The 18,881-nt window shown below is 39.8% G+C and overlaps 1 protein-coding gene across 4 annotated transcripts in view; it reads left to right on the top strand.

Moving 5' to 3' along the window:
- Window positions 1-18,881, top strand: part of LOC137650100 (signal peptide peptidase-like 2B) — a 407,178-nt gene that overhangs the window by 65,192 nt on the left and 323,105 nt on the right. For all 4 annotated transcript variants that reach the window (XM_068383206.1, XM_068383205.1, XM_068383207.1 and 1 more), the window contains exons 6-7: window positions 3,928-4,103; window positions 5,337-5,433. In XM_068383206.1, coding sequence (XP_068239307.1) covers window positions 3,928-4,103; window positions 5,337-5,433 — 273 coding nt within the window. The remainder of the gene's footprint in view (window positions 1-3,927; window positions 4,104-5,336; window positions 5,434-18,881) is intronic.

Here is an 18,881-nt window from a genome sequence, read left to right as displayed (position 1 = left end):
GCTACCGTCTTGCCTAAGGAAGCAAGATAATGAGCAATGGGATCTTCATTTACGATTGAATTGATAAATAACTTTTTTTTGTTATATTAGTATCCAGAAAAGGGACATAAAATTCATAGTCATCATATGTTAATATTGTCTTTGTAAAAATGCAAAGAAAATCTTTGAACACCCGTATCTCAAAACTATACTTGTTGTTGTTGGGGTATTATAGCCAACTCTTGTTGTTGGCACGGGCCTTTCCCTTGGTCGGCCCGTAGGCCAGAAACTATACTTATTGACCTTGAAATTCTATCTTCTCCCTTAGTTTTAAAGATATAGCATTGAAATTTGCTATACCACTTAAAAAGACATTATAAAATAATAAAAGGTTGCTCTTTTTTACAAATTTTGGTTTCTCTTTTTTTTTTAATTGTTTTCTATGAATTTTAGGGTTTATTTTTTTTACCATAATGAAAAATCTCATATCAAGCAAAAAGTGACTTTTAGAAAAAACTCTTCATTTTATTGCAGGTCTATATCAGGTCTATATAGGATAGTAATCCCAGGTCTCAATATTAATTATCAAGGGAGGAGATAGAATGTGAAAAACTCATTTTTAGGATAAATCACCCTGGCGTCGCAAAACTGAAGGTCAGAGGCAAAAATCCTATGCAATTTTAAGATGTCCTAAGTCACCTTATTATGTGGTACGAACTGTCCAAGTCCTGTCCTTGAAAAACGGCACTAGCCAGCTGTCCCCCCTGAACAATTTATTTCAACAGCAAACATATGCATGATAGTGTCGATTTCAAAAGTAGCTATTACAGGGATACCCACATCATTTTCTCAACAATGCTAACCTGAAGACAGATCAGCGTATAGATAGCAGGTGTACCAAGGACATTCTACTAATATTTCTGGGACACAATCTGTTCCACTTATCTTTATGTCAAACAAAATTCACAGATGGTTTATTCCAGCTCCCTCCTGCTCGGTAACATCACAGAGACTTTGCGCTTATCTGAAAAGTCTGGACCACAGAATTCTGTACTGAATCTGCTCCATGAAAGTAAGAAATACAAGTTTGACCTCGATGCAGTATATTTAACATAGAGCTCCAGAACATTTCAAGATCTACATAGTATCTGATTGTCAGATCCAAAGGTCATAGTGATTTGTTCTGGATGCAATTCTCTTTGTTCCAATTACTTGATCAATATTTTTTTAGTAACATAAAAAATAATACCATTTCATCGGTAGTTTTAACCAAAGTGCCATGAAGTCACCTGATCATCAGTCTTTACATTCCTCATCTCCAGTGGAAGTTGATTGACCAGTTCCCTGGTTAAGGAAGCTTTAATGGGCTTCATCAATTTGATATCATGCTTACAATTACTTGTGAGGAAGGGGAGTGTGTTGGTCAATTCATACTTCAGTTCTAATATGCTATACCCTCTTTCTCTAGTGTAGTCAATTTACATAACTGTTTCTGCTGCAACCTTTTCCTGTAATATAATTTAGTATTAACAAAATCTTGTTAACTCTTTTCAACAATTTTCCAGCATTAAAGACGTGTGTTAACAGCCTCTTGGATTACTTCAGCTCTAGAAAAGATTTTCCGAAGTGTGATTATAGCACTGAAGGGATTATTGATTTAATTTTTTTTTTTTTTTTTTTTTTTTTTACTCCAAAAACATCTTTGCACAATCATGGCCAGCCTTCAGACACTTGGACTGAACTCATGGTGTAAGCTCAGTTCACTATCGTCCCTTTCCCCTAAGATTCACCATTCCAGCAATTGTACCATATGAAGATCTTTCTCATGATGTAGGAGATTCCATAAGGGTATGGCTTCTTTCTGTCTAGTCATCTCAATGATTCCTTCAGCAACTTAGTAGGTTTATTATGCTATTGTCTAGCTTTCTTGATCTTGACAAGTTGCGAATAATTTGTGTCAAAAGATAAAATGAATCTGAGTTTTGCTTCTTCCTCTTTTTAATATCTTCCTCTATAAAATTGAACAATAAATAAGTGAGAAAATACCAAACTGTGAATAAGTATGTACGATATGTCTCTGCATACATAGAAACAATAAAACGATTTTCGATTTTTTAAAGTTATGTCAAACACCATAGCGGACGGTCCCCTTAACACTTAGAAACTACCTTGGATCCACAATCTGTAAATAGATAATTTTGCATATGCTGAATTTTGTTGTCCGATATATTTTATATATCTAAATATTTTTATAGATATTCATAATAAATTTAAAAATATGTAGTACTGACCCCCATAATTTGGCCATTCTGCCTATTTTGAGTGTCAGGCAACTTCTCATGTCCAACATTTACGGAGATAAGTCGTGGTGGATGGCAGTACATCAACCAAAAGGAGGTTGGCCATTTCGTCTATTTTGTCATCAGTGGGAAATGTGTTACCAACAAAATATTCTTCCTGGACCTTCAATTAGTTAATTCCTGAAGAGTTTAGCTCTGGACATACAATTGCATACAAATCCGCTAGTAGCTCTACTAGAGTATTAGAATGAGCTTACTATATATTTTCATGACAACTGACATCAGTGTGATGCCTCTGTAATTATTGCAATCAGTCCAATCTTTTTTTTCCATTTTTACCAATACTCCCAGTCATCAGGTTTTGCCTCTTCACGCCACACATTACAAAATAAGTTTGTAAGTATTCTGAGAGTCACTTCATTTTCTGCCATTATCATCTTGGGAGTTATTTCATCATATATAGGCGCTTTCCATTTCTTTACTTTTTAATGATAAGTCCGACTTAAACACACTGAGTTCATTCATGGGCACATCAAGGTCTTCCTCTGCCTTAGATATATCAATCAAAATATTGCCTTCATATGTCCTAATCCTGACCTCCCTAAAGTGTTCCATCAAATGTTGCCTTTTTTCATCTTCTGTCGTTATAACAGATTCTCTCTCTCTCTCTCTCTCTCTCTCTCTCTCTCTCTCTCTCTCTCTCTCTCTCTCTCTCTCTCTCTCTCTCTCTCTCTCTCGAGGGATGGGTATATGCTTCTTTTTTACCCTGGTAGAGATTGCATTAATAATTACATGCGCAATTATTACACCATAGCCACTACCAGAATTCATAGCTTTGTCAGCCTCATCTGCTATCCTGTCTAAATATTCTCTCCAGTCATTCCTGGCATTTCTTTTAACTTCACTATCAATACTGGAATGCTTAGCGTGCTCAACCTTGTAAATTTTATTACTTCCTCAAAAACTTTCAACAATTAATTTCCATCTTTGACTCCTTTTTATGGTATCCCAAGTATCATTTGATATCTATGGTTTTCTTCTTGCAACTATATGTCCCAAAACTTAACTAGCAACTGAATTGTCTGCTCTTTGTCTCTTAAAGTCTCTAAAACTGCAAATTGATTGCATTCAGTTGCAAAGGTATCTCCATGCTCATCTGTGCTCTCGGTATGACTAGTATATAACTCATAGAAAAAAAGAATTAAGTTTTAAATGTAATGCTGTATTTTTGTTTTTATGCAGTATTGGTATTTGATAAACATTTCATCATTTATACAAAACTTCATAGGCTTAAATGTGTGGATGATGAATTTCCTTTCTGGTCCTCCACTTTTTTTGGCAAACTCACCATCCTTGTAAGCTAAGAAGGGGGAGGGGGCTGCGTGTTTTGGGAGTCATTGCCTTTCCCTCTATGGTCCTAGATTTGGTGGAGAGGAAGCTTGGGTACTAACGATATGTATTAACGTATATGGTTAGTCTGTAGGGCATTGTTCTGTGCTATGACATTGTCTCTGTCTCTTGCCTCGGCCATTCATGAGGGACCTTGAAACTTTTAAACTTTCAATTGTCAGTTTATGAATCCAGTTAATAAAAAAAATCCTGTTTTTGTTAAACTTTTTAAAATTTGATTTCTTTGGTTATCTTGTAGGTACCTGAGTGAGCAGTGCGGTGGTGCAATTTATGAAGGTCGTCAAGAGCACCTTCAGGAGCCGGTTTTGCCTCAGGAGGAAACTTCAATGAACTTGACTCCAAAAATTGTTTTGTTTTTTGTTGTTATGATGTGCACCATGCTGCTGCTCTTATACTTCCTCTATGATTACCTTGGTAAGCTTTTATATTATTTTTTGTGGGTTTGGGCATTCTTTATATAGTAAATGACAGTACAGTATTCTACACTTTTCATGTTTTAATATGGTTAATGGTAGAAAACAGCTTTGGTGTTTTATTCCTATTCTATTTACTAGTGGTATATTGTTTTATGACTGTGTTTTGCTCTTTCCTGTTTTTAATGAAGAGATCCTAAAAACCAACTGGAACAGATACATATTTTTATTCATGGTTCCCTTATTGAATTCTTTGTAAACTTCACATATTTTCCATAAGAGCACATATTTTTGTTCACCGGAAACAGTTACTAGTTTGGATAGACGTAAAATTGCTCAGGTTAGAAGAAAATGTAACCCCCAGTTTGATATTCTTACCAAGATTGCCTGGATTGCATCCTGAATTATATTTTTGGTGTGAAATCATTTGATTTCTTAATCTTAGAAAAAAAGTTGAACAATTCAAGCCCTTGTCAGTATGATTATTAATTCTTGCCTGAAGGATTATTCTTGAATGAGTTAGAAATTGAAACAAGAGGAAGGTAAAGTTGAAGAATAGAAGGGGGGAAAGTTTGAAGGAAGAAAGCTAATCTGCCGGGCAAAGAAATACTAAAAAGAACCTTTGGTGCTCTCCGCGTGAGCCAGACAAGGCACATTATAATATATATCCAAACGAGTAAACTTATAGGATCGTTACTATACATTGGAAATTAGGTGTCGAGTTTGAAGGGTGAACTTTATAAATAATGTACTTAGAGAGGTTTCAGTTTTTATGTTTATATTTATTCAAAATTAAATGTTTGCCCATACATTCTTTTTAAAAATTACATCATCTGACCTGTAGTCTTTGTTATTGTTATAAAATTAGGGGAAAATAAGTTTAATGTGTACAGGGTACTTTGATAAACAGCTGTAGGTTTTTGTAGTATATGGAGCCCTTTCATTGTTTGCTTAAGGCACATTTGTAGTGAAATTCTCTTAACGGGTGCATCTGACCGGCAAGAACTCTGCCGCAAAAAAGTAATTTATAAATGGCAAAATATCCATACCTATGAAATGTTGGGTTGTACCATTTATTTATTGAGATGATTTTGATTGTATTTTTGTTATATGGATACATTTGTGATTTTTAAGATTTTTTAAACAAATGGTTGATAATAAAAACTTTGGTTTCAGGGTAAAGTAACTGTATAAGGTTAACTAAATTTTGATGAAAATTCTGTTTTTCTTCCAGTCTATGTGATTATGGGCATGTTTTGCATTGCATCTGGAGGTGCCATGTTTTCCTGCTTGGAGCCTTTGGTTTCAAAAATTCCGTGTGGAGCATGCAGGTACATAATATTTCTTGATTAAATATCATATCTTTTGTTAATTTTTATTTGGAGTTTACCTTGCTGTACTAATTAGACTGCTAAAAGTGTTTTATTTTTTTAAAAAATTAAATGTAAGTAAAAGATATATTTATTGATACACGGATACAAACTTCTATGGCATATAAATGGGGTTACCCCTAATGTCAATTTTCTATGAATAGACAAAGAAAAAAAAAACCAGGGTCCAGTTGTAACTGTAATAGGTTACCAGGCAATCCCACTGCTGGACAGCATTACATGCTGCTGTTTGATACCAGCTCCTCATCTCTCCTGGTCACCATTTTATTAAGAGGTCTTACCTCTTCGCTGTACAATCACCACTTCTATCTACTTTGGCTTACCCTTATAGTGCATTAGCACTTTGTGTTTATCTTTATCATTGCTACTAATTGGGTTTATCAATGTCTAGTTAGTCTAGTGTCATAAGGACCTGCCCCGGCCATGACGGCTGCCCTTGTAGCACTTACATGAGTTGGGTTGAGGTCAATCCGAATCCCCTCTGCCCCTCCTAGGGTGGCAAATGATTTTCTGTGAAATTTCCATGTGAGTATTGTATGGACTGGCCATCCTCCCCGTGGGAGAGATATCATTCCTGGTGCAGGGAATGAGGCAAGAGTGATCATTCCCCTTGCTCGTCTTCTGGTTACATCAGAGTGTAAGCTCTTTTCTACAGATCGATATCCCCAACCCTGCTCTTTCATAGAAGGCTCCAGTTACAGAGGACGAAGGTCATAAATTAATTATTGATGATGATTCTGATTTTATGAATGTATTATCACTTGATAACCAAACCATGTACAAAGTTATCACTTAATAGCCATGTACAAAGTGATCACAAGTCAATGCTAGAGGCTGATCCCTTTGCTATGGTTACTGCACTCCCTTAACCCAATTATTATTCTGATATGCATAGATTTTCCTCGCATTCCACTAGTGTTTTGAGGGGTGAGCCCTGCATGGTTGTGTTAATGCGGGATGACTTTCACTTTTAGAAGTATCTCCTGTAAAAGCATTTAAAGTCTCCCCTCTTTCCCAAATGCGTATGGCACTTCTTAATTTCGAAACCTCCCTGTTACTTCCTCACAGACTGCTACAGTAGAGACACTTATGCTTTGGGTGAGCATGACTATTCTTTCGCCATCTCCTATTCTCTCCATTCATAGAATGTTGTTAGAGAGAGGAAGGACGTTCAAGAAAAGCTTAAAGTCTTTTGTTGCAAGCCCCCTTAGCTGAAACTACCGGTTACCTTTAAACAAGAGCCTATTACTGAGATTCATAACCTAATTCCTATTGACGATTCTTCAGATAACCTTGTTGCGCATGGTAATCAGCTTAGCTGATGTAGGCCCCCTCGAGGTTCCGACGTCAGGGCCGTAAGTTTCTCAACTTATGAACATCAGGAGGTTTGGATGGCCTAGATGAAGTTCCTCACAGGAAAATGGCCAATAGGCATTATGTTATTGAAGTAATCTTTCCCCAATCTCGGGGCACTAAACAGATTTAATGTGGGGCTTCTCGAATCGAACTCGTAACATGCTGAAGTTATTTAATACACAACCATGAGCCTCCAAACACTCATTCAAAGCGAGCAGATCCTCCATCTGGTTTAAGTAAAGGAGGAACTGTTACATGTACACCAAAGAGTGCAGATTTAACCACTCTTTTGTTGACCTGGAAACTCAGAAAAGACCATTCTACTGATGCTCTAAAACAAAGTAATTTGGGTGACATGGAGAATTTGCAAATCCTTCATGTCTCTCAAGTTCCCATAGAAACTAATTATGATGTGCTGTATAAATCATTTCAATATTATGGTCACATCAAAGAAATTCGAACGAGGCTTGAAAATGACTAATGGGATTCATGGGTATCATTTGATAATCAGGATGAAGCATTCAATACAATTAGTGATATTATGAATATTAAAATCAATAATTTGCGATGGATTGATAAAGGGGTAGTTGTACCCTCTCAGAGAAAGCCAAAACCACCAAAGTGGCTTATTGCTCAGTCAAAAGGGAGTACAGGAAAATATTTTAAGATATGTAAATTTCTTAAAAAGAAAGTAGGTACCATCACAGCAGGAGATATATCTCATTTTGGAAAAAACAGTTTCCTTATAAGTGCGAAATCAGAAACACAATGTTGTAATAAGCAATTTAAAGACTGAGAATGATGACATAAAGTTGGATGTGAAACCCCATGTAAACTTCAGTTATGGTAGGGAGTAGTTTTCAATAGAGACTTATGAGTTTACAGAAGAGGAGATATTAGTCATGTGTCCTTTAACTGTGTGGAAAGTGCATGAAGTCACAGGAACGTCAATGATTATCCTGACTTTCCAGGATGCTAATGTACCTTTCCACATTTACATAGAAAATGAACGGATTAAAGTTTGAACTATTAAGCAGAAGCCACTGCAATGTTTCAATTGCTTTAGATAGGGGCATCCATCTAAATTTTGCAAGAGCGATAAAATGTGTAGTACTTGTTCCAATGTTTACCATGGAGAATGTATACTAGAGGCAAATTGTATAAACTGCAATTTGAATCATAAATCCACTGATAGAAGCTGCCAGCAATATAAGTTAGAAGAGGCTGCTCTCAAGAAATCCAGTATCGAACACATAAGGGTGGGTCATGCCAAGGGACTGTTGAGTAAATCAACAAGTTATGCAAAGGTATTGAAATCAGGAGGAAAAATGAGGCAGGAGACATCCAATCCACCTATTCCTACTAGTATCCCCCAAAAAAGGAATTCGCCATCTGATAAAGTTATGCATGGTAGGGCAAAAATATCACCTAAGTCTTTACTCACCTCTATTAAACCTTCGTTCCCTATTACAAAGGATAATACTAACCTCTCAGGCTATATCTTTGCCTGATTTAATGAAGAGGTTTCGCATAAGACTGAGTTATCTGGTGCACTTGTTGTGGGGAAAACACCAAAACCTGATAAAACAACACCTGTTAATAGGGAAAGAGAGACACCTCCATCTCTCTTACCCCCATCCATTAAAAACGCCAAAGTTATTACATCAAATAGATATGATGTTCTGCCTGTTGATATTTCAGATCAATAGGAAAACTTGAATCAATCAAAAATTCAAGTTGAGGTCCACCATCCCCCACAAGAATTAGTTATAAAGAACACTGAAAAGGCTAATGTAAAACCTAACTTATCAAGAGCCACACTTAAGAAGCTTACAGAAGATATTGTTAATTCTAAAGCTGTTAATGGGAAGACCTCATCTAAGATGTCTTCCAGAAACTAATACATAGTTTTCTCCTCCATTTTGCAATGGAATTGTCAGGGTTTAAGGGCCAAATATGAAGAACTTAAGCTCTTAATTCACGAGCATTCCCCCATAATTGTATGTCTACAAGAGAGCAAGCTTGATGCTAATACTCCTTGTCCTTGCGAATATGTTAGCTATAGGCCACCCCATGATCACCGTGTAGGGAGCCATGGTGGAAGTCTATTATACATTCGTTGAGATGTTCCCCAAATATCTTTGTCTATCTGTACCCCTCTGCATGCAGTGGTTTTACAGATTGATTTTGGGAGAAAATACGCAATCTTGCCTCCAAATGATAACATCTCGTATGATAATTTATTCGAGGTGACTCAACAACTCCCACAACCTTTTCTCTAACTAGGAGATCTTAGTAGTAGGCATCCATTATGGGGTGATGTTTTAGCAAAAACCATGGGCAATATTATATCATCAATTGTGGAGACCGAGGATGTCGGACTCCTCCATACAGGAGAGCCCACACACTTTCAAGTTCAGGAAGGTACCTTGTCTTGCATTGACCTATCAATTGCAAGCTCTAACTGTCATCTCGATTTTAATTGGAGAACATTAGATGATTGGCATACTAATGATCAAGCACCAGTCATTATAAACACCAACAAAGGTACACCTTTACAGAGATCACCACGATGGAATCTTGACAAGGCGGACTGGGATAGATTTCGAGAGCTAAGCAAAATTGAAGGAAATGCAGAACAGTTTGAAAGTGTTGATGATGCCATATAGACTTACTTAATGGAACTCTTTATACAGCAGGATTCAACTTCATTCCCAAAACAACAGGAATATTCAAACAAAGACCAGTCCCCTGGTGGTCTTCAGAACTAACTGCCCTGCACAGAGCCACAAGAAGGTCATTAACTTGGTTGCACAGACGCCGCCTTGAGGAGAATTTAATCATATCCAAGAAATGTAGAGCACAGATCCGTCGTGCCATGAAAGAAGCTAGGTGCCAGTCTTGGGTGTCGTTTGTTTCCTCCATTAACAATAGAACACCAGCATCATATGTGTAGAGGAAGGTTAAAAAGAGTAGGAAAATTCACCCCAAACCCACCACGAGTGTTGAAGGTGAATGGTCAGTATGTGACTGGAGCAACCGAAGTTAGCAATCATTTCTCAAATGTATCATGCAAGTGTGAAGCAGCTCCTGGTCACCGGTATATGAGTATTGAAGAAAAGAAAATTTTAAATTTTGCAACAGGAAGGGAAGTCATACAATTATCCTTTTACTGAAAGATAATTTGATTCTGCACTTGCTATGTGTAATGATACAGCTCCTGGACCTGGTGGAATTCCCTATGCAGTTATTATACATGTACTTGTTAATACCAAGTTATTTATTTTAAGCATTATTAACAGAATATGGCATGATCATAGTTATCCAAGTGTTTGGGAACTAGCCATTATTTTAGCCTTTTTAAAAACGGGTAAGGATAAGTTTTTAGCAGCAAACTATCGACCAATTACAATGACATCTTGTTTAATCCTGGATAGGTGCGGTGGGTTGTACACAACCCGAGGTTTAAAAAAAAAAAACTGGTTTTTTGGCCATAATTTTTCCTCCGTATTAGTTGTGAGTGATATCGACCTGCGAGACCTCAGCTCAGTGTGCGCAGTAGTCAGGTGAGGACGCATTTCATCTCAGCTCTTTTCCATATGCTATTTCTGAGATACCCTCGGGTCGAGCTCGACCCATCAATACTTAATTAAGGAAAGTTGTGTAATATCAAATTTTTATATAATTATCGAGTCTGCAGTAGTGTTTTGGTTATATGAAAAAGGATTGTTGTAAAGTGTTTGTGAATGTCTTCTACCCCGTATGTTTTTATAAAATAGCTCCAGTTTTTGTAAGTTTGTACCTTTATGATAACTTAATTATGATCATTATTTTATTATATTTAATTACAAAATAATCTATAAACTTCATTTTTTCCGTAACTGGAATACAAACCACGCTATTTAATAGGGGTATTACTTTCGGCGTAGCTGAAATGACGAGCCATTAAAATTTAATGAGTGTTTACTACCCACACTGCTAGTTAGTGGGGGTAGGGGAGGGTAGCTTGCTTAACCCCCCCCCCCCCCCCCGCCCCCCCACACACACACACACACACACCTGTGCTTGAGCTCACTTTACTTTTGGCTTGGAGCGAGAATGGTTGTTTCCTCTCTCTATCCTCGCCTATTTTGGACTGCCATTAATTTTTGTCTTTTAACTTACTTTTTCTTATACTTGTAAATATATATATAAACATTCCTAATGTTTATGTATAAGTGAACCCTCGCTACTTCGCGGTTCGACCATCGCGGATTCACCACTTCGCGGATTTTTTCCATAACCCATATATATACAGTAATATATATATATATATGTATGCATGTATTTATGTATATATGTAGGTATGTATATGTGTATACATATAAATATATATACACACACACACACACACACACACACACATATATATATATATATATATATATATATATATATATATATATATATATATATATATATATATACAGTATATATATATATATATATATATATATATATATCTAAAGTAGGAAGATGTGATGTAGTTCTAAGGGAAAAGTATGGGAAATATGTCTGGGTAATAAGCAAAGCTCTACCTCCAGTTTGTTTCTACATTATGATCAGAGATAAATGTAAACAAAACATTGGTTGCCATTTTTTATCGTGCTTTTTAGCATGTTTAGGAAATGCATGATATAAAATCACCTTTAATATTTGTGCCTGTTTTAGTTTAGGGTACTGTAGTACATGCATTAAGTGTTCTGTACATTAAAGGGTAGTTTGTTAACAGTACTACGTACAAGGGAAGGTTTTAAAAGTCTGAATATACATGTTGAATAAATAGGTAAATATGGTGTCACTACTTCGCGGATTTTCACCTATCGCGGCCGCGACTGGAACCTATCTACCGCGATAAACGAGGGTTCACTGTATATGTGTATAGAAATGTAGTAAGTTTCCTTTTCAGTTTTTGTGCTGTGTGTGTGATATACGACAACGACACTTGCGTAGTAGCAAGGCCAGCACAGTTCAACTTCGTGGGGAACGGCCTCTCCCTCTCTGGTCCATCGGTCTTCCCGTTGGTATATATCCGTTAACTCGGCTGCCGCAGGGGATTCGTCATCACCTGGACCCTCTTCATTCAACTATTGTCTTCGCCTTTTCCTCTTTTCCTATGGGAAACTTGGATTCGGAGCGAAGGGAATGTGGCCTTTTGTAGATTGACTACGGTCTCTCTCTTCTCGAGGTCGTTCACCTTTACTACAACAACGTACTATTGCGGAAGCTCCTTTCCCGTGTGCAGGTTAGGTTGCTGTTCCGTTTGTTTGTCTCAATGATTTTAGTGAAATCTAATTGTATTTTAACTATTCAGCTTTCTCCATGGGGAACACTTCCCTTCGGGGAGTCAGTGGTTCTCACTATTAGTGAATATTCTTAGATTTAAATAATTATAATTTTGTTTTTATTACAGTTACTCCGCTCCCCCCCTTCTCCCGTGGATGTCATCTGGGGAAGGAAGGGCGCATACTTAAATCTTATTTTATGTTATTCCCTCGGGGTTCCTCTTCGGAGTTCCTCCTTAGGGAATTTTTGTTTAATAATTATCTAATTTAATTTCCCCAGTTAACTATGCTGTTTTTCTTCGTTCAACTAAAGAGTGCTAATGAAGCAGAGCTGTCCTATTCATGCCTGGGGAATCTGCTGCCGCTGCCGTCCCTCAGAGGACGTCGTCATGGGCGTCATCCCTTCTCTTAGAAGTACTCCGGTGAAAACATGGCCAGCACTTCAGATCATCTTAGAACGCTAAAGGAAGTTCGCCTCCAGGGGTTGGACAACTTCGCTTCCGAGGGAGGTTTCCTCCCAAGGTGTGAGGTTGTTCTCTCCCTTCACAGGGAGAACTTCCCATACCTTAAAAGAATCTCATCGCCTCAGACTGCTGTTGCTGCCCTTCGGCCAGACTTCTCTCCCCCCTTGCTGAGTTTCTCTTCCTTCAGGGGTGGAGCACAGTCTTGGCAAGTCTCTTCTACGAAGTGTTCACCTCTCTCGTTTGCGAGAGAGGCCACTCATAGAGACTCCTCTTCGGAGGATCGCTACTGCTAAGGTCAGCTTGCTGATCCACCGGACCTAAGGGGCGTCATCACGAGTGTCTTCGAGTCTCTTCTACAAAGTGTCACCTCTCTCGTTCGCGAGAGAGGCCACTCAGAGACTCCTCTTCGGAGGATTGCTACTGATTAGGTCAGCTTGCTGATCCAATGGCCCTAAGGGGCGTCATCACAAGTGTCTTCAAGTCTCTTCTACGAAGTAGTCACCTCTCTCGTTCGCGGGAGAAGCCTCTCATAGAGACACCTCCTCGGAGGATCAAGCAGACCTTCAGTGACCTACCAATCTACCAGCGCAACCTTGCGCTGCAGCGAAGGACTTCGGTCCTGGACTCTAAAGCAGACCTGCTTACGGTCCCATCGGTGGATGCTCGCACTTTTATAAAGGGCACATCCCAGTTCCTGATCGTCCTGCTCTTGGTCAACCTACCAGCTGACCCTCCAACCTACTAGTGCTACCTTCGCACGCGTGAGCTTGCTCACTAATAGTCTTAAGCGAGTGCGCGCTCACCGATATTCTTACGCGCGCGAGCGCCGACGAGTTTCCGCGCATGGGAACCGATGGTCTCCCGCACGCGCGCTCACCGACATTCTTACGCGTGGAAGCACCGACGATCTTCCGCGCGCGAGTACCAATGGTCTCCTGCGCGCGAGCACCATGCATTCTGTTAAGCAAGCTTTGGAAGTCCAGTGGTGTTCTGTTAATAAGGACAGCGCCGTCAGCATACTCTAGATCAGCTAATTTCCTGTTACCAGTCCAGTCCAATCCCTCTCCATCATCCCCAACTGTTCTATGCATTACAAAATCCATGAGGAGAATAAACAACAAAAGTGACAACACATTCCCTTGGTGTACTCCACTGTTCACTGGAAATTCATTTGATAGGACTCCACTGACATATGCTCATGAACAGACTTTATGAAATTTACATACAGTGGAACTTCTACATACGATTGTCTTTACGTATGATTGTTCCAACATCCGAAGTAGAATTCCATCAAATTTTTGTCTCGACACCCGAAGTAATGCTCCAACATCCGATGTAGATCTTGTTTACGCCAGTAGATGGCAGCATGTAAGAGGGACGCCATTGAGCGTCAAATGCTCTGTTCTCTGTTCTTGTGTGTATCGTGTGTTGTCCTCTGTTTGGTCTGTTATTAACAGTGCTTATTTTCTTCCTTTTCTCACTTTTCCTTTTTGATTTTACCTATAATCATGTTGCCTAAGAAGCTAAGTTTCAGTACAGGTAGTGGTGAGAAAAGGAAGAAGGCAATTCTTTCATTAGAATTGAAGCAAGAAATTATAGAAAAACATGAGAGCAGTGTGTATGTGAGTGATATGGCTAAACAATATGGCCGGAATAGGCCTATGATCTCGACGATCATCAAGCAGAAGGCAGCCATTAAAGCAGATAAACCATCGAAGGGGATCACCATTATTACAAGACATCGTAGCAATACCCTGGAAGAGATAGAATGGCTTTTGTTGATAGAGATAAAGGACAAATAGATTGATGGCAACGATCATTTGTGAGAAGGGCCAGCGTGATGAGCAGAAAGAAAGAAAAAAGTGAAGCAAAGAAAACCAAGATAGCATTAACAAGCTCTTTTAAAAAAGTCCTCTCTCTTTTTCTGTTTCTCTCTAAACACCATTAACATGTTCTTTAAATAAAATCTCTCTCTCTCTCTCTCTCTCTCTCTCTCTCTCTCTCTCTCTCTCTCTCTCTCTCTCTCTTGTTCTTCTTCGCTGTTATAGTGTTAGAGACTTCTATTATTTTTTTTCCGAGAGAGAGAGAGAGAGAGAGAGAGAGAGAGAGAGAGAGAGAGAGAGAGAGAGAGATTAAACAAAAATGTGTTTAGAGTACATATGATTTTTAACAGCGTCAATGAGTTGAAAAACAATTAAATGTAATTACGAAAGTAATAACAGCGAATCTGAATTCCTTTATGAACTAAAACAAATATTGATACAAACACGCTCGTGTGCGTATGCACAAACACACACACACACAGGTGCAGGAATTGCTACGCAGTAAGAGACAGACGGTCGGGGAGGAGGTAGAGATGGTGACTGCGATAATCTACCGTAACTCGTCACTGAAAGTGATGTAAATTAAAAATCCAAAGAAAAAAAAAAATGTAAAAAATATGAAATATAAAAAAAAAAAAAATAAGGTAAGTTAGATTAAAGTTTCCGTAATGTAAGTTACGGTACGTTATCGTAGTCACCATCTCTACCTCCTTGCCGATCGTGTCTCTTGCGTAAGAATTCCTACACCTGTGTGTGTTTGTGCATACGCACACAAGTGTGTTTGTATCAATATTTGTTTTAGTTAATAAAGGAATTCAGATTCGCTGATATTGCTTTTTTAGTTACATTTAATTGTCTTTCAACTCGACGCTGTTAAAAATCATAGGTACACAACACATTTTTGTTTAATCTCTCTCTCTCTCTCTCTCTCTCTCTCTCTCTCTCTCTCTCTCTCTCTCTCTCTCTCTCTCTCTCTCTCTCTCTCTCTCTCTCAGAAAAAATTAATAGATGTCTCTAACACTAACAGTGAAGAAGAACAAGAGACAGAGAGAGAGAGAGAGAGAATTTATTTAAAGAACATGTTAACACCATGTCTACCTTCTCGCCGATCGTCCGTCTCCTCCTGGGGTAGCAAATCCTACACCTGCGTTGGCCTGTCTCTAAGTTAAAGTGACAATGAAAACACATTTTTTATTTATTATTTCTTTATGAATATCTATTTTACATCCTTCTTTCATATGCAATTATGTTATTGTTATGTGTAATTATATGTAGTATTTTATTAAGGAGTTATTATAGGTTTTTGGGGTGTGGAACGAATTATACAAATTACAGTGTATTCTTATGGGAACATTTGCTCCAGCATACGATTGTTTTAACATACGAAGCAGTTTCTTGAATGAATTAAGATCGTATGTAGAGGTTCCACTGTATTTAAGAGAAACTCCATAATATCGCAGGACCCCACAAAACTGGCTGATGCACACTATCAAAGGCCTTTTCATAGTCCACAAAAGTTGATTTCTATATTCTACACATTGTTGTACCACATGTCTTAAAATGAAAATTTGGTCAGTGTAACTTCTACCTTTTTGAAGTCTTGGTTGTTCATCTCTCAGCTTTTCATCAACCCTTCTCTTTAGTCTCTTTAGAATGAGTTTACTATATATTTTTATGACAACTGATGTAAGTGTTATGCTTATAATTATTGTAATCAGTCAGATCTTTTTTTTTTTTTTGGTCATTTTCACCAACACTCCTAGCTCCCATTCATCAGGGTTTCCCTCTTTACACGACATTCTATTTAATAATCATGTAAGAACTCTGGGAGTCGCTTTATTTTCGGCCATTATCATCTCAGCAGTTATTCCATCATTTCCATCTCTAGAGTTTTTTAATGATAGCTTTGACTTCAAACACACTTGAATTCATTCATGGGTCCTTCAAGGTCTTCCTCAGCTTCAGGTATATCAATCAAATTATTCTCTTCATATCTCTTATTCTTGACCTCACTAAAGTGTTCCACCCAATGTTGCCTTTCTTCATCTTCTGTTGTTTTTACAGATCCATCTCTTTTTGATGGGTATATGCTGCTTCTTTTTTGCCCCAGTAGAAATTTCATTAATAATTCTGTGAGCGATTCTTACACCATAGCCACCACCTGAATTCATAGCTTTGTCAGCCTTACCTGTTTTCCTGTCTAAATATTCTGTAGTCATTCCTGGCTTTTCTTTTGACTTCACTATCAATACTAGAATACTTAGAGTGCTCTACCTTGTAATTTTTATTACTTCCTTGAAAACTTTTAACAATAAATTTCTGTCTTTGTCTCCTTTTTATAGTATCGCAAGTATCATTTGATATCCATGGTTTTTTCCTTGTAACTGCATGTCCCCAGACTTCACTACCAACTGACTGATATATATTCTTAATATCACACCATTTTGCCGTGTCCGATGTTTACCCCACCTTTTCTAGGGGCCTCCCCATGTGGGGTGGGCTGCGGTGTCCTCAATAGGCCAGCCCAGTCACGGGTCCAGCTGCCGAACTCTGGTGTCACGGCACCGTCACCAGAGAGCGACTGAATCTTAGACTCGCCGCCTGAGTGCAGTCGTGGGCTAAGGGCTTCCAGCTATCCAGGCCTGCCCCCTTCACCCACGGTGCTATCGCCTCAGGACTTGCTGGTGGTGATGATGATGATGATGGTGAGAAAGAGATGAAGAAGGGTGGAGGAAACGACAGAATGCCAGTAGCTAGGTATATTGTTTTGGGTGGTCGTGGCTTTGCAACGGCCATGCACACACACTTGGCCCACATTATTTTCACTGCGGCTCAAGACATATGAGACAGGCGGCTTCTCCGATGTTGGTTGCATCGGGCTGCCGGGTTCTTGTTATGTCAAGGCCCGCCTTGTTGCCTGCCCGACAGGCATTGCCCTCTTCCGCCGGCGCTGGGAAGCTCCGCCGTTGGGGTCTTGTTTGGTTTGATTTTGGAGTTTTCCTTCTCCTAGCCTTTGCCTATCTTAAAATAAAGGAGAGGGCCTATAGGCCCGTCTGGTCAGCTCACCGCGGCTGGCGGACATCCCACTAATGCGGTCGAAATAACAAGAAAAAAATATTAACCTTAGGTGCGTGGAACATCCGCACCCTCCAAGACGTGACGAACACCAACCGCCCGGAACGACGTACAGCCCTCGTCTGCAAGGAGCTAGCCCGCTTCAATGTTGATGTGGCGGCTCTTAGCAAGACCAGACTACCCGAAGAGGGCAACATCAGGGAAGCTGGAACAGGCTACACCATCTTCTGGAAAGGCAAGGCCCTAGAGGAGCCTCGCATCCACGGTGTCGGCTTCGCCATCCGTTCCCAGCTAGTGCAGCAGCACAACCTCGCTCCCAAGGCCATCAGTGAGCGCCTGATGACTGTCCGCATCCCCATCACGCGGGACAGACATCTCACCCTGATCTCTGTCTACGCCCCGACTAGGACCTCAACCGATGATAACAAAGCTGCCTTCTACACCCAGCTCGACCGCACCATCCAGGCAGTGCCCGCCAATGACAAGCTCGTTGTGCTTGGCGACTTTAATGCCCGAGTAGGCAAAGACCATCGCCTGTGGGAGGGAATCATCGGCCGCCATGGCATTGGAAATTGCAACGCCAATGGCCAACTCCTACTGGGTCTGTGTGCAGAACACCAACTTGTGGTAACCAACACCATCTTCCAGTTACCAAAGCGACAAAAGACCACATGGAGACACCCACGGTCTAAACACTGGCACACCCTGGACTACGTCCTGACCAGAGCCAGAGACCGAGGAGACGTCCGCATCACCCGATCCATGCCCGGAGCGGACGACTGCTGGACGGACCACAGACTCCTCATCTCCCGACTCTCCGTGACGACCCTACGACCACCCAGAAGGGCACCTGACAGCGTACCACACCAACGCTTTGATTGTAGGAAGCTCCGCAACCCACAGGTTGCACAGAACTACAAGGAGGCCTGCGAACAATACCTCGCAGACCCTGTGGGTCAGGCCACTGTCGAGCACCACTGGACCACCCTCAGAAACGCCATGGCCCGTGCCGCGGAGGAAACACTAGGCTACACCACCAAGAAACGGCAGGATTGGTTTGATGAGAATGATGCTACCATCTCTCTTCTCATTGAAACCAAACGACAAGCACGCCTGACTTTGGAAAACCAACCAACAGCAGCTAACAAATGTGCTCACAAGGTGGCTGAAGCTGGTTGCCAAAGAGGTATCCGTGAAGCCCAGAACACCTGGTGGCAAAGAAAAGCTGCAGAAATACAAAGTTTCGCTGACCAACGTGACCTGCGCAGCTTCTATGCAGCAACAAAAGAAATATTTGGTCCCACACGGTCATCAGTGGGCAGCCTGAAGGACGCGGATGGGGCCAC

This window comes from Palaemon carinicauda, chromosome 11 (genome assembly GCF_036898095.1).
Source record: "Palaemon carinicauda isolate YSFRI2023 chromosome 11, ASM3689809v2, whole genome shotgun sequence".
Lineage (NCBI taxonomy): Eukaryota > Metazoa > Arthropoda > Malacostraca > Decapoda > Palaemonidae > Palaemon > Palaemon carinicauda.
This window is presented reverse-complemented; position numbering and strand designations above follow the sequence as displayed.